Source organism: Papaver somniferum, chromosome 7 (assembly GCF_003573695.1).
Source record: "Papaver somniferum cultivar HN1 chromosome 7, ASM357369v1, whole genome shotgun sequence".
In the NCBI taxonomy this organism is placed as follows: Eukaryota; Viridiplantae; Streptophyta; class Magnoliopsida; order Ranunculales; family Papaveraceae; genus Papaver; species Papaver somniferum.
In genome coordinates this window covers 59,726,736-59,753,043 of record NC_039364.1, presented here as the reverse complement: position 1 = coordinate 59,753,043, position 26,308 = coordinate 59,726,736, and the positions used below count along the sequence as shown (strand labels likewise).

The 26,308-nt window shown below is 35.1% G+C and overlaps 2 protein-coding genes and 1 long non-coding RNA gene across 6 annotated transcripts in view; all 3 read left to right on the top strand.

Annotated features, from left to right (window-relative positions):
• LOC113297424 overlaps positions 1-1,404 on the top strand; it is a 7,543-nt gene extending 6,139 nt beyond the window's left edge. For 2 of the 4 annotated variants that reach the window (XR_003333471.1, XR_003333473.1), the window contains exons 2-3: positions 13-161; positions 1,241-1,404. This is a non-coding gene — a long non-coding RNA (uncharacterized LOC113297424). Of the gene's footprint in view, positions 1-12; positions 278-631; positions 694-1,240 lie in introns of those variants that run through there. The other 2 variants (XR_003333474.1, XR_003333472.1) reach the window with 2 other exon arrangements.
• Positions 1,405-17,829: 16,425 nt separating this feature from the next.
• Positions 17,830-18,906, top strand: LOC113294676. Its single transcript, XM_026543058.1, has 2 exons — positions 17,830-18,050; positions 18,150-18,906. Exons 1-2 carry the CDS (start codon positions 17,830-17,832, stop codon positions 18,904-18,906), a joined length of 978 nt encoding a protein of 325 aa, XP_026398843.1.
• A 4,506-nt stretch (positions 18,907-23,412) lies between these two features.
• The window catches only part of LOC113297423 (lysine-specific demethylase JMJ706-like), a 6,403-nt gene continuing 3,507 nt past the window's right edge, over positions 23,413-26,308 (top strand). Inside the window, exons 1-5 of the mRNA XM_026545881.1 lie at positions 23,413-23,756; positions 24,823-25,198; positions 25,300-25,456; positions 25,534-25,753; positions 26,194-26,270. Coding sequence (XP_026401666.1) covers positions 23,754-23,756; positions 24,823-25,198; positions 25,300-25,456; positions 25,534-25,753; positions 26,194-26,270 — 833 coding nt within the window. The 5' untranslated portion in view covers positions 23,413-23,753. The remainder of the gene's footprint in view (positions 23,757-24,822; positions 25,199-25,299; positions 25,457-25,533; positions 25,754-26,193; positions 26,271-26,308) is intronic.

Genomic DNA, 26,308 nt, shown 5'->3' with positions numbered 1-26,308 from the left:
TTGCAGATGGAGGTGACTGTACTGGTTATGAGTTGTGGTGGTTCTGGTCTTGAAGTTAGATGAATATCAGGTTCTGAGATAGGTTAACGATTTTGAGAATGGTGGAGTTGTTTATAGTCTGAGATAAGACGATTCAGATGTCGCAACTACTGCATTTGCAGGTAGGCTAAGCTTACAGTTGTAGTTTAATTATGAAGCTTAACTTAAATTCTATGTGTTATTGTTGTATTGAACTTTAGAACCTTGTTCGAATGAATAAAATCAGGTTGCAAGTGAATTTGTAGTCACAATAGAGTATTTGCCTGATAATTTATCTGACTGAGTTGAATCGGTGTTAATTCACTGAGTTACAGATCCTGACCTGAGTCGCCTCAGTTGACTTGACCTTAACCATTGACCCTGGACTTGACCTGACCTTGGACCTTGACTGTTAGTTGACCTGTGACCATCAGTTTGACTATTAGTGGACTCAGATAGACTGGACCTTAGTTAATGGGCTTATTTAGAGGACTTTGGCTTAGAACCATTAGATGGATTTGTATGAAATAATGTTATGAGCCTTGTGTGAGCTTTTGGATAGAATCTTAGACTTCTTGTGTGATTAACAATTAGTCTATATTAACAACGATAGATTCTGATGACGAACCAGTGGATCGTAGATCTCGAGGTAGGCGTGGCTTGTCATCAAAAGAGGTGGGAATACATTTGACTCTATGGTAACCATTGTTGTTTCTTTTGCAAAAGTTTATGTTTAACAAACTCATGCGTTTCTGTTAGTACATTCAATGCACTATTCAACTTGTTTTATGATAATTCTGTTGATTTTGTTAATCTTTCCATGGATTGGAAAGGACCTGTAATGTTTTGTTGTCAATATGAATTGTTATGGGAAATGAGAATTCCCATTCGTTTGCCCAATAGGTGTGTAAGGAATTGGTCGACGCCTATTAGGAAAACGATAGGTGTATAGGATACGCTTCTTCATTTATATCTACATGAATTCTGCTTTTATGCTTAATAGGTGTGTAAGGAATTGGTCGACATCATATAGGCTAATAGGGTGTGGAAGGAAGTGGTCGACACTCAATATATACATTGTTTGACGAAGGAGTTTGTCCATACACATGTTTGTTTATTTTAGTGACTTTGTCACTATTTAATGTTTTCGGAAACATATATTGTTTTCCAAATCTTGTTTATGATTACTTTGAAGTTAAATGTTAATTATTCCCACTTTCAGTTTCAGAGACAGACCAGAGTTGCGCAACGAAAGCTCCGAGAAGTTGACTTCTTTAGTTGGTTATAATCTGTTGTATATTCTATTTGTAAACCAAATGACTATTGTGTATGTATCATTTGAGAGAAGATCTTGTATATATATATTTCTGAGTGGAGTTAGTTTTGGGTTAAGTTTTATAGCAGATTCCTTAATTAAATGCTTAGGTATATGATTTAGATTCGTAGTGCCTCTGTATTTAGTTAATCTCTTGGATTAGTCAGCTGCTAGCTTTGGGGGCGCCACATAAATGACCCACAACCAACACGTAAGATGACCTTGACCCCTAGATCATCTCCAATAGAGGATGAAAATTCATTTCTTCATGATAAATATGATTTTAGACCTCCATTTAGCATAAATCCATCTCCAATAATTGGGTCTTAAAAATTAGGAGGGATAAAATACTAAATATGAAGGTGTTAAAAATAGTCTTAACTACACCTTTGGGATCACCTCCATGTCATATGTATCTTATTTTTTTTTATATATTATTATTTAAAATAAAGAAAAACGGTTAAGATTTTATCACATAAGTTATTTTAAGGGTTAAACCCTATACTACTGGAGATAGTTTATTACTTTCAGGGTCCTATATTTACTACATTTGTAACTTCTCCTAAGAGCATCTCCAATAGAAGGTGGAAGATTTATTTTTTAATGATACGTGAGATTTTAGACCTTCATTTAGAACGAATCCATCTCCAACAGTAGGTCCCACAAAACAGGAGGGATGAAATATTAATTTCGAAGGTTTTAAATAAAGTCTTATTTAGATCTTCACACTGACCTCCATGTCATATTTTTGATTTCTAATAAATAATTTAAATACGATTAAACGGTTAAGATTGTATCACATAAGATTTTTTAAGGGTTAAACCTCTATACTATTGGAGATAGTTTTTTAGTTACGGGGTCCTATATTTTATCTGTGTGTAAATCCTCCTAAATAAGGGTCTTTAAAAATGTTCCGCCTAGGATTTTTAACACCCACTGTTTGAGATCCTCTAAATAAAGGTCACAATAAGACTTCCACGTAGGATTTTTTACATCCACTGTTGGAGATGTTCTTAGTGAACTAAAACACCCATGCTTCAAAAAAAAAACTATATACTGTGAGGGTTTTTTTTTAATACCGAAAGAGGTGCAACTCATACGTTACAAACTGATTTAAGATTACCACATAATTTATCTACCAACATTGACTTTTTGAAAAAATATATATGTTTATTTTCTTCTTCCTCTCTCCTAAAAGGAACAAAAAACTCAACAACTTCCTTCTTAATCTTACTCAAATTTGGTCCTTTTGAGCTAGACCTGAGCAGATTTTTAGTTTTTTACGAATGAAAACATTTTAGTTTATGTTTTTAAGTTTTATTTTTTGTTGTTTTGAGTGTCTATGGACACATTTCTTCGTTATTTGGGTGAAATTTTCTTCGTCTTTAGGACGATTTTTTCTTCCTCTAATAGCGATTCTTTCAAATCTCCATGGTGTTTATTGGCTTGTTATTCTCGAATCCTCAAGAACATCAACGATCCTGCTCGGCGTCGCCTTATATTCATCTTTAACAAAAGGGATTTAGGTCATCTGGATTCGCTTGGACCTACAAGATTTTAGGCAAAATACTCCATTTTATTTGGAACATCTCTTATTGAAGAAGATAATCATTTTAAATGGTCGGAGTCGATTTCGGTTCACACCATCATTCATCACTACCACATCTGTTAGAGCATAGCTCGGTCAACCTCGCATGCGTTGCTATATCAAGCATGTTTGTCATTGTTAGTGATCAAAACTATGAGTCTTGATTTCTAGTCTATTATAGCTAAATCTTGGACTAAGATAGAAAAGTGTAGTTGAGCTCAAGGACTTCATGGCGATTCAGCATACAACGACGAAGATCTACTCAAGGAACCGTGGAACTTCATCAATAAAAAGGTATGTGGAGACTTGAACTTATCTATCACTCAAAAGTCTATCTATTCTATCTCCTACTTCTTATGAGACAAAAAGTCGTATGCTATATAGACTGGATCATACACATTTGACATTTCGAGCTGAGTATTCACTACTTATCTTTTTCTCGAAATCGTGTGTTGGTAAAATGTTTCGTTTTGATCAAGTTTATCTTCACCTAGTGACGAAAGTCATGAAAAGTTTCAATTACTTTGAGAATTCCTCTGACGTGAAACAGTCTGTGAATAACGGCTATATAACGTCCTCTGAGAGAGATTAGATTACATAACCATGTATTCCTTAATCCGAAGTTTTCGAACTTTGTTGATTGAGAGAAACTGGAGGAATTGGCTTTGCCAAGTCCACGAACTGGCGAAAGTTCTCTTACCGAGAATTTCTGCTGGGATTTTCCAAAAACTCGTTTGCTTGTTTAGTCCGCGATCTGGAGAAAGTCTCTTTGCCGAGATTTTCTGCTGAGTTTGGAAAACTCTTCCGGTTGCCTTAAGTCCGCGAACTTGTTTGTGAGGTTAAGAGGTTATGATCTAAAGATGGCTCTGAACATGAAACTTAAATTACTAAGGAATGCTTTGTGCAAACCGTGGATATAAAGTTCATGAGTCGATTCATCGAATCGAATCATCTTTGTTTCAATTGTGTCTTGTGTAGTTACATAAGATCTCATAGCAGTTGAACAACTCTCTAACTAGTTCATTTGAGTCAATTGAACTAGTTATGGTGAAGACGAACTAGGTTAATATGAAATGATCATATGGTTAACCTTTTGGGTTACTATGTTGAACCAACATACATGTACACGTTTAGGCACGGTTTTCACAAACCCAGTAAACGTCTACCCAAGTGTGTGTGACAAGCTAAGTTTTCGATCTAACGGTTGAAAAATATTAGCTTGAATCTAAATCAGGTTTTCATCTAACGGTGAATATGGATTGCTTTGTAACTAAGGCAAGACCCTGATTTGAAGGCTATATAAAGGAGACATCTAGCATTGTGCAAAACTAATTCCCACACATATGTGTGATACTAGTGCGCTCGCTAGAGTCGATTCTCCTTTAACCTTTGGTTTTCTTATCTAAAACCAGGTTAACGACTTAAAGACTTCATTGAGCTTGTGAAGCCAGACCGATACTACTTTTATAGTAGTTGTGTGATCTGATCTTGCATCTTCTATCATACGAGTACAATCTTTGATTGGCTTGAGATCGTGAGAGTTCTCTGATAGGCAAGATAAAGAAGTCATAAACATCTTCGTCTCACTTTTTGTGATTCCTCGACAAACCGCTTGTGTAGTCAAGAAGGATTGTTGAGAAGTGATTGATTAATCTAGGTTGTTCTTCGGGAATATAAGACCGGATTATCAATTGGTTCATGTTCACCTTGATTTTATATCTTAAGACGGAACAAAACCTAGGGTTTTTTTGTGGGATACAGATTTATCCTTTGATAGACTTTTCTGTGTGAGACAGATTTGTTTATTATCAAGTCTGCGATTTTGGGTTGCAACGACTCTTAGTTGTGGGTGAGATTAGCTAAGGCAATCAAGTGCGCAGTGTCCTGCTGGGATCAGAGGCGCAGGAGTACAACTGTACCTTGGATCGGTGGGAGACTGATTGGGGTTCAACTATGTCCAGTCCGAAGTTAGCTTGTAGTAGGTTAATGTTTGTAGCGGCTTAATACAATGTGCATTCAATCTGGACTAGGTCCCGGGATTTTTATGCATTTTTGGTTTCCTCATTAACAAAACTTCTGGTGTCTGTGTTATTTCTTTTCCGCATTATATTTTTTATATAATTAAAATAATACAGGTTGTGCGTTAAAGATCATCAATTGAAAATCCAACCTTTGGTTGTTGATTGATATTGATTGATCCTTGGAAATTGGTCTTTGGTACTGTCCAAGTTATTCCTTGTGTGTGATTAAAGACTTGCTATTATTTTAGCTTGAGTAAATCAAAACAAGTGAGAGATATTGACTCCTTGAGATACTTTAATCTAGATTGAGTCTGACTGTCTAGTTGATTCTCTAGCAAAGTATTTCAGAGTTTGTCCATACATATTGCTAATCGAATTATTGGGTGGTGCTGTTAGACCCCCGCCTTTTCAATTGGTATCAGAGCAGGCAAACATGTTTAAGACCTCACAAGTCTGTGTTTATAGCGATCTGACCCTATGGACATAGATGCTATCTCAATAAATGCACTACCAGATCCAGGGATTTCAGAATTCTCTTCCATGACTGATTTTATAAAATCTGTATAAGAAATTCTATCTAAACCTCCACCAGGTTTAAAATCCCTTGAAGTGTTTTCAGGGATTGAAAAGAAGCTTGAAAGCTTATCTCTTGATGTTGAGTTATACCTCCAGAAAGAGCAAGAATCTCTTGACAAGCTAAAACAAGTTATGATGAATAATATTCATGTTGAGGTTGATATTGATTTACTAATCAGTGAGAGCAATGCTCCTCCTCTGCGTAATCCAATTAGTTGTGATAAACTAAACGAATTACAAGAGGAGTTTAAATCTCAGTTATCTGAGTGTATCACCTCAAAGCATGAATTGATTCGTTGCTCAATTTCTGATACTTTCTATCAAGATAGTGGTATTGTCTTCTTTTATGAAGAATCTAGGACGTCTCTTTTTATCAAAAGAGTTTCCCTTCGCAGTACTAAAAACTATATGCAGAAACTGTTTTTTATAAGTTGGAAAACAAGAAATCAGAAACACAAATCTTTTTGGGTTCTCTTGAAGTTCTTTGATAGACTTATAAAAATAGTTCCTTGGGTGTTTCTCAACACTACAAGATTTAAGAGTTGTTGGAAAAAAACTCTTTCTTGGTGCCATGGTGAGCAAGACATTGTTCACCTCAACACAACTTGTTTGTGTTGAAAGTGCATCCCCACCAAGAATGCCCTGCTATGTATACGGTGAGGGAAGCACAACAACTGGGACGCACAAATTATATTCGGTAAGGCTGTAGAATTCAATTGGACTTTTCTAAAAAAGGTATGTCTATAAACTTGAGCAAGTTTTATGTTTTTATTACTTGCTTGAGTATTTATAATGATTTATGTACCTTGCTTATTGTTCATTTCTACCTAACTTGATATGTGTTTAAGGTTCTTAAATGTTTAGGTTTGAAAACATTAGCTCGGAATGTTTGGACTTCATGGTACACATACCAAGTATGCATAACATCATTTAAAACCAAAATCCATGGGTTTAAGTTCGCAAACCCCGTCTGCATACTGCTCCAGGATACGAACATTCGTTTGCAAAACCGTATGCATACTTGACGTCGATATTCGGTAAACTTGTTTTGGCCGTAACTTCTTCGTCCGAACTTGGATTGACCTCATTCTTTTTGAACTATCGTCCTCTTTGAATTATTTTCAAAATAGAGATGAGAAACCTTGAATTTGGATGAGTTAAGATTGGTATTTTTCCCGTCTCTTGTTTTTGAGTATTTTGCTCCGTTTCGTTACACTTGTTCCACTTCTCTTGAACTTGGGAACTTGGATTCTTGGAGTACTACTCTTCTAAGCTAATTTGTAGCTTTTACAAGAATGTTGTTGGTGAATCACAAAGAAGGAAGTTCAAGAATGAAAAGTAGTACGCAGTGCTATGGAATTCTTGAATGTTCACAATCATCCTTTGTGAACTATGATGCATAGTCGTTATTGACTTTGTATGTTCTTCTTTGATTAAGAAAATCTTTTTATACGCCTTTGGTAGCTATTATTTGTGTAAATCCATGCGAAAAAGATTGATTCTACCCTATAAGGACAAATCATCTTGTATGTGCATTACGAGTTTGTCTTGTTTCCTAGGAAACTTCTTATGAGAATTTATTCTTATTTTAGAGAAGGATTACTAGTGCTTGGAATAGCGAAGATTGTGACTACACATAGCTATTTTTGTTTTCATCTTCTTGTGTTATTTTTTAGATTTATTGGTTTTAAATTCTAAAAATATTTGGAGGATGATATTGTTGCAGTATTAATCTGTTTTGAAGTATTGCAATATTTTTATGGGATATGTATTGTTTGCGTCCGTGAACTTGAAGGTCCCATATTGTGTCAAAAGTAAAGACGTTCATAAATTGATATTCGTATTGATAAAAGGACGAATGGGCTTTTAGACAATTACAAAAGTTATGCCTATGCAGTCATTTATTTGATGGAAAATAGGATGAAATCTTTTGTTTGACAAGGATAAAGTCTATTATGTCGTTATGCAAATAGTGATGGAAAATAGAATAGATCCTTGTATGTAATCCACGGTATTGATCTTCATTGATCCATTTTGTTATGTTTTACTGTGAAGGCTCCATTGTGTATCTTATGTTGAGCACCTTACAACTATGTCGATTAATATTGGCCTTGTTGGTTGTTCCATGAGATGCTATATGTTGAGCATTCTTGAACTAAATTAATCATCTTGATTGGTTATTTAGTTATTTGATCCGAAAGTCTTCTTTTGTCGAGCAAAATCATTTGACAATTAAATTGATTGCTTCGGTGATTAGTTTGGTTGTGTATTCCAATTAGATTAATTATAGGTTCTCTTGTAATTAATCTAGTTGAGTTTTTCATATATTCCACAAGTTCTTGTGTTGAGTATATGAACGGCTATACTAATCATGTTCTATTGGTTGATGTAGTCGTATATTCCGTAAAGTTTTCCTTATGTTGAGTATTTGAACGATTAAGGTAGTCATATCCGTGTGGTTATCTTAGTCGTAGATCCGTGAGTTTTCTTATGTTGAGCACAATAAATTAAATTGATCACTTTTGTGGTTTGATTTAGTTGCGTATTCCGATTAAATTGATCATGGGTTTACTTTTGATTAAATTGGTTGAGTTTTGGATATCAAAAATCATTTCCATGGTTTTTGGTGTCCAATTAAAAATCCTTCTTTTCTTTCGAAATTAAGGTCGCTCTTGTTGTTCTTTCGGGAACGACATCAAATGGGGGAGAGTTCTTTTGAACTTGTGCTTAATGGTAATATCTTGCGCGGTGTGCGGCTGTGGAATTTTATAGGGGTTATCTTGTATCTTAAAACTCCTTGATGAATGCATTTAGCTTCGGATTTATGATTGCATCTAAATTAAGTTGGAATGTATTTTTCTTTTAGTCTATGAAATGTCTCTTGTGGAAATTTCATTATGATCCCGTTCTTTTACTTTTGCCAATTTTATTGACAAAAAGAGGGAGAAATAATGTAGTTCACACTACAAATATATATGGTTTTCGGATCATTGTGTAAGAGGGAGTGGTTTCCATAATCGAGATGGAGTATTGACTAAGGGAGAGTGATACATATCACCATAGTATTGTTGTTAAAGTCGTGATGCAATTGGACTTTGATGTTACATAATGATACTATGACACTGTATAATAATGATCGAGAATCTCGATTTCTCTCATTGTTATAGCTACGGATCTTCAACAACGGTGGTGCTAAACTGACAACCTTTGGGATCATTAGAGTACTTGGAAGGACGAAGATTTCAAGGAACGTTGAAGATTAGACTATAAAATAGGAGCCACTAAAGTTTATCTTTTTTGTATTCCATATGTATTAATAGTTTTATCACTAAAATTGACAAAGGGGAGATTGTTAGAGCATAGTTCGGTAAACCTCGCATGCGTTGCTATATCAAGCATGTTTGTCAATGTTTGTGATCAAAACTATGAGTCTTGGTTTCTAGTCTATTATAGCTAAGTCTCGGACTAGGATAGAAAAGTGTAGTTGAGCTCAAGGACTTCATGGCGATTCATCATACAACGACGAAGATCTACTCAAGGAACCGTGGAACTTCATCAACAAAAAGGTATGTGGAGACTTGAACTTATCTATCACTCAAAAGTCTATCTATTTTATCTCCTACTTCTTATGAGACAAAAAGTCGTATGCTATATAGACTGGATAATACGCATTTGACATTTCGAGCTGAGTATTCACTACCTATTTTTTTCTCGAAATCGTATGTTGGTAAAGTGTTTCGTTTTGATCAAGTTTATCTTCACCTAGTGAAGAAAGTTATGAAAATTTTCAATTACTTTGAGAATTGATCTGACGTGAAACGGTCTGTGAATAATGGCTATATAACGTCCTCTGAGAATGTCTCAATGATTGGAATGAGAGTTTAGATTACATAACCATGTATTCCTTAATCCGAAGTTTTCGAACTTTGTTGATTGAGAGAAACCAGAGGAATTGGCTTTGCCAAGTCCGCGAACTGACGGAAGTTCTCTTACCGAGAATTTCTGATGGGATTTTCCAAAAACTCGTTTGCGTGTTTAGTCCGCGAACCTAGTCCGCGAACTGGCGGAAGTCTCTTTGCCGAGATTTTCTGCTGAGTTTGGAAAACTCTACCGGTTGCCTTAAGTCCGCGAACTTGTTTGTGAGCTTAAGTGGTTATGATCTAAAGATGTGCTCTGGACATGAAACTTAAATTACTAAGGAATGCTTTATGCAAACCGTGGCTATAAAGTTCATGAGACGATTCATTGAATCGAATCATCTTTGTTTCGATTGTGTCTTGTGTGGTTACATAAGATCTCATAGCAATTGAACAACTCTCTAACTAGTTCATTTGAGTCAATTGAACTAGTTATGGTGAAGAAGAACTAGGTTAATATGAAATGCTCATATGGTTAACATTTTGGGTTACTATGTTGAACCAACATACACGTACACGTTTGGGCATGGTTTTCACAAACCCAATAAACGTTTACCCAAGTGTGTGTGACAAGATAAGTTTTCGATCTAACGGTTGAAAAATATTAGCTTGAATCTAAATCAGGTTTTCATCTAACGGTGAATATGGATTGCTTTGTAACTAAGGCAAAACCCTAATTTGAAGGCTATATAAAGGAGACATCTAGCATTGTGAAAAACTAATCCCCACACGTCTGTGTGATACTAGTGCGCTCGCTAGAGCCGATTCTCCTTTAACCTTTGGTTTTCTTCTCTAAAACCAGGTTAACGACTTAAAGACTTCATTGGGATTGTGAAGCCAGACCGATACTACTTTTATCGTAGTTGTGTGATCTGATCTCGCATCTTCTATCGTATGAGTACAATCTTTGATTGGCTTGAGATCGTGAGAGTTCTCCGATAGGAAAGATAAAGAAGTCACAAACATCTTCGTCTCACTGTTTTTGATTCCTCGAAAAACCGCTTGTGTAGTCAAGAAGGATTGTTGAGAGGTAATTGATTAATCTAGGTTGTTCTTCGGGAATATAAGACCGGATTATCAATTGGTTCATGTTCACCTTGATTTTATATCTTAAGACGGAACAAAACCTAGGGTTTTTCATTGGGAGACAAATTTATCCTTTGATAGACTTTTCTGTGTGAGACAGATTTGTTTATTATCAAGTCTGCGATTTTGGGTTGCAGCAACTCTTAGTTGTGGGTGAGATCATCTAAGGGAATCAAGTGCGCAGTGTCCTGCTGGGATCAGAGGCGTAGGAGTACAATTATACCTTGGATCGGTGGGAGACTGATTGGGGTTCAAATATAGTCCAGTCTGAAGTTAGTGTGTAGTAGGCTAGTGTATATATCGGCGTAATACAATGTGTATTCAATCTGGACTAGGTCCCGGGGTTTTTCTGCATTTGCGGTTTCCTCGTTAACAAAACTTCTGGTGTCTGTGTAATTTCTTTTCCACATTATATTTTTTATATAATTGAAATAATACAGGTTGTGCGTTAAAGATCATCAATTGGAAATCCAACCTTTGGTTGTTGATTGATATTGATTGATCCTTGGACATTGGTCTTTGGTACCGTCCAAGTTATTCCTTGTGTTTGATTAAAGACTTGCTATTGTTTTAGCTTGAGTAAATCAAAACAAGTGAGAGATATTGACTCCTTGAGATACTTTAATCTAGATTGAGTCTGACTGTCTAGTTGATTCTCTGGAAAAGTATTTCAGAGTTTGTCCATACAGATTGCTAATCGAATTATTGGGTGGTGTTGTTAGACCCCCGCTTTTTCAACATCTACAAATATTGGATGTCTTCGATATTCATGGCTCTTTATCTTCGCGATGTACTTGCAATTGGTGTCGTCATTTGTATTTGGATTTTGATTATCTTGTATTTTGGTGTTTTTTATAATCTTGTAAGCAATCATGTAATCACTATTTTGATTTGAATGAATTGAAATATGATTTCCATAAAAAATAATATTAAAAAAATATTGACTTTTTGATCAGCTCAGAGTATTAACCATTACAGTCAAAGCAACCATTCAAATATACAGATTATGGTTAATTGGTCATGTATAGGATGTTAAAAACAAAACCAAACAATCTAACATGACTGCACAAGGAAAGAGATATTAAGATCAATACCATTTTTCGAAGTTTTTTTTTTTTTTTGAAGAAACTATCTTTTTTTACTATTTTTTCATTGAGATACAATTGTCCCAAAAGGTACTATTATGCACACAACATTTTTACGATTGCTTCTGGTAGCCATCGATCTTCACAAGAATGGAGAATCACATTCAGCTAAGGTGAATCATCTCTGTTGATATATATGATTCGTTTGAAACACCTGCAAAGCTATGAGACTGTATCAGTATTTATAAGCCATTAGAGAAGAAAGCTTATAGAAAATAAAATAGAAATTGGTTAACATAAAACTTAAATATTGCTTGAATTGGCGATGTTTTTTTTTGTTGTTGAAGGAACATGATAAAATGCTCCCAATTTCATATATTGGCAAGAGTTATTACAAGAATTAAATACATGTTAATTGAAATATATGAACAAATACAAAATATACGTAATCTAAAATACAACAAAAATACTAAATTCATGTAGTTCGTTGAGGAAATCGATGTTATTCGAGGGATGGTGTGAATTTTTTGATTCCACCATTTGAATTGTTATTCTTCATTGATAACAAATTTATCTTCTTTAATATTTGATGCTTCACAGTAATGTAAATCTATGTCAAGCCAATGTAATTTGTCCTAGAAGATGTATTTGAAATTGTATTACAAAACATATAATAAGAAATCGAGATAACATACATAAGCCATCTGATTGATAAATATAAAAAGAACCCTAAAAGTTGTTGGAACAACAATTTGTTTTATCAAAAACTATACAAACTAGGATGTTCGACTAACCTTGATCTGCCCAAAATATCTGAAAATTCAGATCAAATATGGGCACATCAAGATAAAAACGAAGAATAAGATATAAGTTTTAATATATACAAATACTACTTGCAACCAAAATTGTGAAGAAGATCTGAAAAATTCAAATCATATCCAACCTGTTTGGATCACAATGAAAATACTCCATTCGTCTTTAGATAGATGATCTATTTAGTTTTAAATTTTCTCCCTAAATATATGACCTATATCACCAAACAATGGACATTTCTAAAATTATCCTTTTAATGCATTATTTTTAGTATAAGAAATATGTATAATTTGGTAGCCATGTTTATATTCGTTAAGTAGGTGTTTTAAAATATTTTTTAACGGTATAAAGTTTACGAATATCCATTGTATAGTTTGAGAGATAAATTATTTCTAAAACTTACTAGTAATTATCCATAAGGCTATAATTATAAAAAATACTTATAAATTCTCTTATCTCCTCTTTGCCTTAAGAATTATCCAAACTTGAACTATGTCATCTATTTAGGGACAGAGGGAGTATTTAAAATATTTGGAAGATCGGTAATTGGAAAAAATGGTCACATTTTTCTCTCTCAAGGTTTTTCATAAGTAAGTTAAATGATCATGTTTGGGTTATTGAAGACAATACTAAACAATTTAATAACACCGCAATAGACAACGACGTTAAGATCAAGAAATGATTCATCCATTTTTTAAGATTTTTCCTGATAAAGTAACTAATGTAACACACTAAAATTAAACTTAAGTAGCATTAGGTAACTAGTCGGCATCTGAATCCGAACCTTGGTGATTGCGGTCTGGATAACCAAAGTTGCTGCAAAATATGATGTTTCAGATGAGGTTGTCGATGGTTTTGCTTTTGATGATGGAGTTGTTGTTACAAGTTTTGTTTTTGTTCATATGTTTCTCTCACTTTCATTCAAGCATAATAGAAGTTGTTATTCTTGTAAGAATAAGAACTACAACCCTTTAATAAAGTTAACAAGACAACAAACAAGAACTAGCTACTTGTTAAAGTACATCAAGTAAATTAAATAAAAAACGCCCGCAGTCTGAAGAAAAAAACTAGATCTAGAACGTCGAACAATGAAAATAAAGAAAAAATAAAATAAAACGTAAGCCATGACTAACATTAAAAGATAAACTGGAAGAGAAGATGTTATGGAGGATATGCTCAGACCTGCTACAAAGGAGCCGATCCGAGCAAAGGCGTCTTCAAGATGTTAGATTTCCTTATATTTTGTTTCAGGAAAGAGGAAAAGAGAAAAAAGACATTGATATTATGTGAGAAGTTACTCCTTTAATTCTCTCGTACTCCTTATGAGTTATAATTCATACAAAATAGTGTTTAAAAGAGGACAATATACGACAAACAATATGATATGCTATGGATGAAATTTTATCTGCCACCTTGTATACCAGGCGAAATTTAGTCTACCATTTGTAATTCTAACTCACCTAGATGACATATTGAGTGTGGTCTAGGTTCTAGTTCACTCAAACGACACTCAGCCATCCGTTCGTGTGAAAAATCAAGGTAATTTGTAGGAAAGAACTACTGATATATTTGAAGAGTAGTCCAATGGAAATCTAAATAATTGGATGAAAATTTTAGAAAATCAAACATGTATTATCGAAAAAGAAACTAGATAGTTTATCGCAATTCACAAAACACTATACCGAGGATCGATCGAAAAATGGTTAGTCCACCTGAAGACTTGGTGAATATTTTTGTTTCGTGTGTTTTAATCATGTTTTTGTAAACTTGCGTTAATTTTATATGTTTACATTTTAGATAATACACGCTCGATTTGAATTCTTGGTGGAACGTTAGAAAAACAAACCCGATGAGTATTATGAGTCATACATATGTGAAGAACACGTTCATAATCGGCTAGGTTTATAATGAAAATCTTGAAAATTACAATGAGTTTCAATTTTAAAATATCATAATTGGCTAGGTCGAAAAGAAAGCTGGTTCTTGGTGAGAATTGGCAAGAATTATACCCTTCCCTCCCCCTATATGGAAGATACACGTAAAATAAAATATGACTTTAATCGTTTTGAAGTAAATTAGAATATGTATGATATAAGGCCAATGAAGTAACTTTGAATATAAAGGGTGACTTGCTTACACACACACCCCCACCACTACTTATTGTTTATTCCAAGAATCCGTTTGGCGCTGTAAAAGCGGAAGAAATTGGAGGGTGTAATCTAGTCAAAGAGAGTTTTCAAGAAAGCATTCAAATATTGGATGTTTGGCATGGTTCCAATTACACGACATAGTGATATGGACAAATATTCCAAATACTCTCTCTTAATAACTGTTTTTTCAAAGGAAAAAAAATATCTCTATGGAACTACTTTCTTCTCCTACATCTTCAACCTATGTTTACTCGGATTTATTGGGTAGATTGAAGTAATGTTTATATAAGTTCCTCCTGTTAGTACGTAATTATTATATTTATCATAAATTATAATCTATATTTAGGTGATTATCATATCCAATGGTTTTTTTATGGTCTACATGTTTATGAAGATCCATGGAGACGAGATATGATCGTGATTTCGATGTATTGTGCAAATCACTCCTTTACTGGAGCATCTAGTCTTAATAAAGAAGACACAAATTTCTCAATGAAAAAAGTTGAAGAAAATTTCAAATGATGGAATCTGAATTTTCACACCATCCCTAAATTGATCTCCTCTGCAAAATACATGTTTTTAATACTTTTGTATTTTTGTATTTATTCATGTATCTCAATTTGTATGTATTAGATCGATGTAAACAATCATATTTAATATATGAAATTGGGAGAGTTTTTTTTGTTCATTCAAAAAATCAAAAAAAATAAAATTACACAACATAGCAACTACATGTAGTTTCTACTGCCCTCAAAGGGCTACATCAAATACTCACCCCTTGAGGTTTGCATTGAATGCGACCCTATATTACGCCCTCCAACTACACCGTTGACCAATATTGACCGCTTATCTTTCTAAACATTGTTTTTTAACTATTAATGTTCAGTTTTGTTATTAGTATTAGTTAAATATTTTGGTTTCTTTTTTTATATTTTTCAATTCTTTTTTATTAAATGTTCAGTTTTAATTATGTTATTTTGGTTTCTTTTATTAGTAACCGTGTTACAATTTAGCAGAGTCCTGTATTTTTAATAATCAATTGCTACCCCTACTATGTGCTCCTTCTCCCAAAGTGACGAGATAGTGATTTAAAAGGGATGGTAAACGTAGGTAAAGTGGGTACAATCCGTTTAGTCAGGTCTACCGGTTAGTCATCGCTAATTTTCGTTTTATTATTTTTAAATCTTTTTGGCTTCTATTTTTCATTTATTATTATTATTATTATTATTATTCTTTGTAAATGTTCAATTTTAATTTCAAGATTTTTTTTGGTAAATTTTATTATTAGTTTTCAATTTATTATGGAAATGTTATTATTATTTTTTTCTTATTAAATATTTAGTTTTCATTTGCGTTACCTCCCCTGGCGAAGATCATAATTTGAGTTACCTCCCCTATAGAACAAATATTAGTAAAACCTTCTCTCGTCACTTTTTCCATCCAAACCCGGTTAGCTGAGTCAGCTGCTTCGTACAGCTGGACAATTTTTTACACGTAGATTTTATAATTTCCCATAATACCCTCCTGTATGATCATCCAACGGCTGTGCATCAGGTCAGACAATGAATGGTTTCGATTTGGCACCGTTTGGGTAGCCGATTAGAATTGAACACGTAGCCCTTCGTCTGTACAACTACCCCTCTATAGAGCGGGAACAGACATTAGAGAGAGAGAAAAAAGTTTATCAGTTGCAGAGAGAAAAAAAACCCCAATTTTTTTCTGTGACAGGAGAGTTTAGGGTTCCAACGAAGAGAAGAAGAAATTGATCGAAGAGGAGAACTGGCTTCCCATTTCTTTCCGTTTCATATGTTTTCTAGGGTTTAATCGTGATGAATCATAACCAGAGACGAAGATTGTGAGTTTTTTTTCTAGGGTTTATGTTCTTCCATTCCGTTTTCGTTTAATGATTCGATACGTGATTATGGGTTTGATGTTATGCATGTTGTTCTTGGGTCTTTATCATTATCCTCTGATTTAGGATGGATGTTATATGCTTAATCGATTGTAGAAATTACATGTGTGTGAGTTGGTGATAGTTGAGAAAAGGGTCTCTGATGTGATATAGTGTAGGAATTGGGTTTTCAAAGTAACCCTAATTTCATTTTTTTTTATAATTTCTGTATTTGATGCTCTGTTTTTTTTTGTTCATGTGATTTGGGTTTTTTGTATATTGTACAGTCTATTAAAGTTGTTGATTGTGGTGATTAATTTAGGTTTTTGGTTATGATGCAGTGAAAGTGTTGTTTATGATACTAAAAATGTCTATTTACACTATGATGGAGAATGGCCTAGGCAACAACCTGTTTGTGGATTCAGTTTCCTTGATTATATGAATGGAAAGGAGGTGTATTGGCCTAAGTATTATGGAGACACTCTGAACATGTTGGATCTGTTGCACAATGTTTTTGAGTATATTGATGGGATAGATGGCCACCATTGTGATTTTCAGTACTTGGAGAGTGGCTTTCTTTGTGATGTTGTGGATGATAAAGGTTTGCTGAAGTTTTGGAATGAATCAGATCAAGATGTTCCTAATGAATTTCATTTGTTCATGACTCATGAGGGACCCCTAAAAGTTGTGCCACCAGGTGACACAAGTTGAGGTGAATTATGGTGTGGATGAAGAAGTTGGGGTGAATTATGGTGTGGGTGATGGAGATATTGTTCCAGTCAAACAATCTCGGACAGAGCCATATGTTGTTGGGTGTTTGATTGAAGATGAGGAAACAAGTCAACATATGACACAAGTGTCTGAAGATGATCCAAGTCAGCAGCCAAGTCAGACTGCAGTGACAACAGAGCAACCAACTCAGACTGTTCAGCATACCCAAACTACAACTCCACATAGGTCACCTGCAACAAAGAAGAAGCTTGCATCCAAACCTCAAACTCCACAGAAGTCACCTGCAATAAAGAAGAAGCTTGCATCCAAACCTCAAACTCCACATAAGTCAGCTGCAACAAAGAAGAACAAGAGGAAGGAATCAATTATTGCATTAGATGAAGAACATGATACTGTGGATGAGTTGTTAGATATGCCTGAAGAAGAGCTTGATGTACTACTAGAGTGCACCAATCTGAAGACTCCTTCAATACATGAACTTCCAATAGAAGATGATTATCACAGTGGCATTTCATCAAGTTCTGAAAGTGAATTTAATGATGAGGGTGAACCTGATACTGATGTGGATGAGGAACCAGGAGAATAAGAACCTGCAAGGTACAATGAATATAAAAGTGATCACCAGAAATATGATGATATGTATGCTGATGTTGAGAGTGAGGAAGTTACTGAATGGACTTGTGATACTGAAGAGGTTGAGGAAGGGTTGATGTGGCCCAATATGGCAGAGTATAAGTTGTTTGTAACTAAATTTTGCATTGCCAACAATATTGAAGTTGAGAAGTTTAAGGATGATCCAACCAGATTGAGGTGCAGATGCAAAGTCAAAAGGTGTCCATTCAGACTCTATGCTAACAGGTAAGCCCAGTTATACCATATTTAAGTATGGGCATTTTTTTGTTTATAACTTAATGATATCTAACTTTACACTTTGTGGGATTTTTTTGTTTACAACAGGCAACCAGATGGGCATACTATCAAGATCATTAAGTATATTCCTAAGCATATTTGTGTGAATAAAACTGGTACTGGCTACAATAGGATGGAAAACTCAAGTTGGGTAGCTAGTGTCATTGAACAGGATATTAATGAAGATGATTACTCACTGCAACCTAAAAAGATCAAAAGTAGACTGCAGACAAGGTATGGTGTTGTACTTAGTTATTGGGTTGCTTGGAAAGGTAAAGGTAAATCTTTAACAAAGAAGTTTGGGTCTTATGAAGATGGGTACAAGTTAGCACCTGGGGTTATGGATCAGATAATGAAAAAGAATCCAAGGAGTATAGGTGTTGTTTCTACTGATACTGACCATGACTTCAGTTATTGTTGCTTGGCATTTGATGCTTTTTTGACTGGTTTTAAGGATGGATGCAGGCCATTTATAGGTCTAGATGGGTGTTTTCTCAAAGGAAAGTATGGTGGAGTGTTGCTTTCTGCAGTGGCACTTGATGGAAACAATGGTATGTATCCTCTGGCAAAGTTTATTTGTGATTGTGAAAACAAGAAAAATTGGATTATTTTTCTCAATCTAATCAAGGATAGATTGCTAGAACATCATGCTCCATTAACATTCATCTCAGATAGGCAGAAGGGATTGGTCCCAGCACTTGAAGAAGTGTTTCACTCAAGTAGGAATAGATTCTGTTTTAGACACATATTTGAGAATTTTAAGACCAAAGGCCACAAGGGGGCTCACTTGAAGACATTAGCATAGTATATGGCTACCATGGAAACAGATAATAAGAGGGCAAGGGATTGGTTTGCTGATATCCCAACACATTTTTGGGCAAGATCTACTTTTGATACTACTTCAAAATGTGAGCATGTGACAAATAATTTTTCAGAAAGTTTCAACAGTTGGAGTTTGGATGTAAGATCCAAACCTCTGCACAGGATCCTTGAAGGGTTTAATTTGAAAATTATGGGTCTGATGTTTGATAGAAAGATGGAGGTGAAGGAATGGGAAGCTGAAGGTTTAGTTCTTATCCCTAGAGCTGACAGGATAATCAAGAACAGGATTGAGAAGAAGAGAAGATACCATTTGTATGGTTCTTCTGAGTTCTGTTGGTGTGTGCAGAACCATCAAACCTCAAGTAGATGGAATGTGGATGTCAAGGAGAAGACTTGTAATTGTAATGTATGGGAACTTACATGAATACCCTGTGTACATGCTATTGTTGTTGCTTGGAACCTTAGACTGGATGTCAATAGGTCAGTTAAACACTTCATGCTAATGTTGGTTCAAATTTTCTGTCATTGTAACTTCAGCTTCCATTTAATAATTCATTTGATACTTTTTGTTGATTTTGTGCAGTCTGGTGGATGATTATCACAAAATCTCATCTTACAAAAAGGCTTATGCTGGAAAAGTTGTTGCATGTGATAATCAAGATCACTGGAATGAGGAGGTCAGTTAGTAATGTCATTTAATGCAATTGATTAACTGTTAGCATTCATTTGTATTATGTGGTTGAGTGTAACTGTTTGTTTTTTGTACTTGATAGCATCCAATGGTGGTGTACAGGCCTAAGTTCAAGATAAAGACAGGTAGACCAAGAACTAAGAGAATTAGGTCTGATGTAGAAGGAGAACAACCACACAAGAAGTCAAAAATATCTTGTACCAATTGCCAGTCTACTAAACATAACATTAGGACTTTCCCAACCAGAAATGCAAGGGATACACCCCCAAATGGCAGTGGCAGAGGAAGGGGCAGAGGTAGAGGCACAACATCCTCATCTACACCTAATGTATCACCTGCTGTGGGAAGGTCAGTACTGTTTTCTTTCTATCTTATGCCTTTTTCCAATGTTTACATAATAGTATCTTACCTAGACTGATTGAATATGGGCAGGGAGGGAGCTGCTTCCACACCACCAACACAAGGAAGGGGAGGAGCTGCTTCTACACCACCAACACAAGGAAGGGGAAGAGATGGATCTGTTGCAGCACCACCAACACAAGGAAGAGGCAGAGCTGCTGCACCACCAACACAAGGAAGGGGCAGAGCTGCTGCACCACCAACACAAGGAAGGGGCAGAGCACAAGGAAGTGGAAGAGGCTTTGAATACCTGCTTTTTGGGACAACAACTGAACCATCACCAGGAAGAGGAAGGTCTACACCAACACAAGGCGGAGGAAGGTCTGCCCCAATGTCAGCATCAAGATCAGCCACTATTGGAAATTATCAGAATCTATATGGGACTATGCCAGATGGAATGAGGGAACCAAATAGACCAGCTTCTCAGACATTCAAGCCACCAAGATGGAGGATTTAACTAACAGTATGAGCATCTTTTTTTGGAACTTAAGACTTTTACTTCATTACTAATTATGCTATTACATAAGACTACATAGCAATTGAACAGTATCTAATGAAACAGATGATGGACTGCCTTTTTTTGTGAATGCTATTACATAACAATAGCTACTGATGAAGCAGATGATGAAACTGCCTTTTTTGTGAATGCTACATAAGACTTTTGTGAATGCTCTTAGTTTTCTTTTTGTTCTCCCTTTCCACAGTCACTGCACCTTTAAACGTGTCACATATTTCTGCAAACATACTGTCACTAACATCTGAATCAATGACCATTTTCATGTCATGTGTTTCAATTGAATATTTTCCTTTGAGAAAACACCCATCAAGGCCAGCTATTGGTGTGATTTTTTTTGTTGGATGCAGGTGAAGCTTCTGGGCATGTGAAACCCAATGAGAATCACTACCACACTTGAAGCACCCATCCCCTAACTGTTGTTTTTCTGTTCTTGGTATTTCCGTTACACCAGCTTTATCCAACCACCCAAATTCAGTACACTTTGGTTGGTTTTGACATCTCAAGAATCTCCTTCCTTTGTTGGCTTGAGTGTTTGCTTCCCAAAATCTACGCAAGCCATCACATTTTCTACATTTGGAATAGAGGTAAGGGCATTTCATGGCTAAATGAGTAGTTCCCCTGCAAATTTGACACCTACACAGATGTTCAACACACTGCAAAAACATGAAAAATTCTTTAGTTTTACCTCCTAACTATAAATATAAAAATTAGTGTTACCTCCTCTAATGGTGGTTTTACTTACATCGGTGGAGTTTGAATATGAATCACCCATAGTTCTGGCTGCACTTCAGATGGTGAGATTGGTTTTGTTTGAGAAGAGCAGGTCTGTGGTAATGGATTTAAGGAGAGGTGCAAAAAATTTTCTCTTCATATCTGTTTCATATAGAACTGGAGCATGAAGATGACCGTTGAAGGTGACCGCACAAATTCGACCGTTGAACGGTCGAATCTCAGAAAATCCGACCATAAGTTTGCAATGATTCTTGGCCTAACACGTGTTTAGGTGTCTACTTTATACAGGAGGGTATTATGGGAAAGTATAAAATCCACGTGTAAGAAATTTTCCAGCTGTACGAAGCAGCTGACTCAGCTAACCAGGTTTGGATGGAAAAAGTGACGAGAGGAGGTTTTACTAATATTTGTTCTGTAGGGGAGATAACTCAAATTATGATCTTCGCCAGGGGAGGTAACGCAAATTACCCCTTGATTTTTTTATTAATTTTTAAAAATAATAATATTTTTTTTATATATTCTTTGATATTATTAATATTATGAATATTATTAGCATAATAATACAAAAAGAAATTTTACACAGATTTGGTTGGTATTCGGGCAACAAGTTGTGCTCCAACTCCTTTTTGGATAGCCAACCCTACCCTTTGGAAAAGAAAACTACCTACTTTGCTATTCACATCATCACTACCAAGGAAGTTCTTCAATCACTGCAAGAAGATAATTATATCGTCACCCAACTCGCCCAATCTAGTAAAAGCCAGTACTCAAAACTCAAAACTATGTGATATGCATTGTGCGAGGTATTTACCGTTTTTGTGAATAACAGTTGCAGAAATGGCATGGCCTGGAGTGATTATTTTTATTATTAGTTTTCTATATTATTATATTATTGGATAACGATTATTACATGAAACTAGTTGGAAGTCTAACAAGCTAAGCACGACGTACTACTATATTAATTGAACAGGTGTCGTGCTAGCCTACCAGCGAGCCTCATGAGGAACCAATCAAGGGAGCCAAAACGGATGAGGGGGCTGATTATGTCCCAAGCGAAGCACCTTCCATGTCAAATTCTGCAATACTGCGCTATTGGGGACTCGAACCTGTGACCTCCTGGAGCGCATCAACCTTTAAGGAACGAGGATGACCAGATGAGCTAGCCACCCGTTTTAAAACAATTTTTCTTATTATAATGTTTTAATTTTTCTAATATATTTTTTTTCATGTATTTATAATTTTTCTTTTTATTATAATTAAATTTTAAAGTTAGATCTTTTTTTTGTAATGGTTTGGAACAGTGGTCTTGGACTACATCCTTAACTCCTTAGGGGATTATCCGTGACAATTACGAGATTCAAACGCCTACCTATGCAGTGGAAGGGAACATACCAATCATCAAACCACTTAATGGTTCACAAATTAGAATTCCATCTTTGTATCATATCCATTTTATTTTCATGCCACCCACTAAACATTGAACTACATGTATATTTATTCCTAATACATGACATTGTAACCACATATAATTAGCAATGTCTTGCATTGTTATACTGGCGTGCCAAACACAGCCTCAATGAGAATAATCCAAGTAATCCTCAATTAATCTTCTTTCCTTCTTAGCTTTTTCGACAACACTCACAACGCGTTCGGTTCAGGTTTTTGGGAGCCTAGGAATTGGATTCCGGAGAAATATATCCATTTCCTCAAACCGAACAAGCGTAAATTTTTCGGAATTGAATTATGTAGGAATCCAATTCCCTTAAAACTCATTTTCCATTACACCGAAGGACCGGTGGAATGAAATCCAATTCCAGAAGAAAATGATTACCCCCGAATTGAATTTCTCGGATTTGGAAAATTTGAAAGGAACGCGCTGTCAGTATTCTGGAGTAATTTATGATGTCTATTTAAGTAAATTCATGATTTCTATTTAAGTAAATTTGCCAAAAAAAACGGGGAAAGGAAGTTACGAAATAACCACGTTTTGTAGAAGCCGGCGTATTGTTTGGTTGAACCAAACTTAACTACTGCAGAACTACCGCTTTCTTTATTAAATATTAAAAATATTATTTATTTTAATAATCACTTATTCTTTTTTTTTTTTTTCCTTTTTTATAAATGGAATCTATAAATAACCAAATCCTTTCTTATTTTCCGGTTTTCTAAGCATTCCTTCTAAAAATTCCTTCACTGTTTCTCATCTTCCTCTTCTTAAACTCCTTTCTTTTCCGCCGGTAAACCTCCTCTTTTTACTCTACCGGAAAACCACCAGAACCAAATTACTCAACCGTTTGTTTCCCTGCCTGAAGATTCTTTTGATTTGGAAACGGAAAATTTCAGATCTCTGTGATTTTGTAGAATGTGGATTAGATAAGTATTATTTTGGATATTTCACGGTGAAGATCTTCTGTTAGGGTTTTCTTTGAGGTGTGTTTTGCTAATTGAAGGATTTATAAAGGAGGTTTTCTCAGAAATTGCTCGGTATGAGATGGTATGTTGTTGTGGATTATTATTATTATTATTTATATTTGCTTTGTTGGTTATTTTCTTGGCATTTTTGTTGTTTGGATCTGCTGAAAATTATCTGATTATCTTCGGCTATTGATAGATTTTCTAGGATTTTCAGCTAGTTATTTCCCTCTCCATCTCCATTTTAATTTTCGTTACAGTTGGTGATTTTTCACCTCTGTTTTCCTTGTTTTGGGAAAATGGAAAATTTGTGTTTCGATACGAAGAAGGTGAGAGTATATGTGAAATTATGTTTTCCTTGTTGTTGTGCACTCATAATTTTTCTGTTAAATGTCCTAAAATTTGCAAAAATGTTCAATGCAAAAAATATACAGGGTTGTATCTTGTTTGGATTCATGAATTTCGCATTAAATTTCCCTTTTTAGCAGAACATTTTTTTCTTTCCGGAAGGCATTATCTCGTGTTCTTTAATTTGTTCTATCAATTTGGATAGTGAAGCTATGTTTGATTCTATTGTTTGTTGAAAGAGTTTGTATCAGTAGAGATTTTTAGGGCAAATGTATTACAGATGAATACTTCCGGTTTTTGTGTCTCAAGCTGTGTCCTGCTAATTGTTAAGTTAGAGATTCTGAACGCTAAGCTGTCTTAGAAGTAATGCAAGACATATAATTTGTGTATGACTACTTAAAATGGTTTCATATTAAATTTCAACTGAATTAGGTTTCAAAATAACACAACAGCAACTATAATGAGACATTTTCTAGATTATAGAATGCAGGTGTTTATGTGAAATGTTGTCAACCATGAAACTTTTTGACCTTAAGATGCTTCTCAGTGTGTAATAATATGTAATCTTGATGATGTAGGGTCATTATAAACTGTCAGGACTGTCCACAACTAATTTGGTTTGAACGCATACATCTTGTTTGATGAAGTACTTGTACTTATAAATGTTTTGGATAATGTGTTACCTTAGTGGCGCTCTTACCCTTTCCCTTCCTCCTGTATGCAGTATGTTTGAAGCAGATACTTTGATTGTTACGTACTTTGTATGATATTAAGCACTCAGCTGTTTCACATGATTACAGGTGGAAGGAAGGGTTTGTTTGTCAAGTGATGCTAACAATGGGTTAAAAATTTTGAAGCAGAAGAGGTTTCAGCGGATGAGTTCAGGTGTTGCACCTGAACTTTTAAATGTTACTAATATGATGACCAGAAGTGGAGGAGATGCTCTTAGAGGCACATCATGTGGGACTCGACTGAACGTTCACCCAGCCACTTTTCCTCGTCTAGGTTCAAGTGGAAGGGATGCTTTTTCTAAGCATAAGGTGGATAAGTTTGAAATAGCTGATCTGGATTGGACTGACAAAATTCCAGAGTGCCCTATATTTTATCCAACTAAGGATGAATTTGAAGATCCCTTAGTATATCTGCAAAAGATTGCTCCAGAGGCTGCAAAATATGGTAATTCGCATAGTAATTGAAATACAGTTACCTACCCCTAATGGGTGCTTGTTTTGTTATTTCCTTTCTACATAGAATTAAATCCGAGCATCAAATTTCAGGTATATGCAAGATCATTTCTCCAGTCAATGCATCTGTTCCAGCTGGGGTTGTACTGACGAAAGAGAAAGCTAATTTCAAGTTCACGACTAGAGTGCAACCTCTTCGGCTCGCTGAGTGGAGTACCGAAGACAAAGTCACTTTCTTTATGAGTGGAAGGTAATTTACTATCTAAAAAGAGTTGTGTCATCTTATTTCATTCAGCTCTTCAACTCTTTTTATTTTTATTCTTTCAGAAATTATACATTTCGGGACTTTGAGAAGATGGCAAACAAGGTGTTTGCTCGTAGATATTATAGTGCTGGATGTCTTCCTTCCACATATATGGAGAAGGAGTTCTGGAATGAAATAGCTTGTGGCAAGACAGAATCTGTTGAATATGCATGTGATATTGATGGTAGTGCTTTTTCGTCTTCTCCTATTGATCAGCTTGGGAAAAGTAAATGGAACTTAAAGGTGTTTATTCTTTTACCATGCAAGTCACTTATTTTTTTCCTTCTGTTGTTTGATGTGCCGCGAAGAAATTTCTTATGTTCGACATCTGTATTTCTTGTGTTGCCTGGTCTTAATTCTCTGCTCTAGACATGCTTATTTTGGCGGCATATATATTTGCTCCTAATTTATGTGCTCCTAATCTACCTCTACACACATTAATTGTCAACCTTTTTTACTTTGATAGAACCTTTGACTTGGATCAGCTAGTCAACTTCTTTAGGATTTTTCGTTCCGCTAGTTCTCCTGTTAACATGTTTCTCGTACTACCTAATCGTAACTGTAGTCTGGTTTAGGTGTTCCATATTATTGTAACAGGAATTATGTTTGTCAGTATCACTTCCATTTGTGATCACATTGCGATGCTAAGAAACTCACTGGTTGTTTTCTTTTCTGTATCTCAGACACTTTCTCGGTCGCCTAATTCCATACTGCGTCTTCTCGAAAATGCGATTCCGGTATTGAAATTTTTCCTTTTCTTGCTTATTATTAAGGTTTTTTTTTTTTTTTTTTTTAATT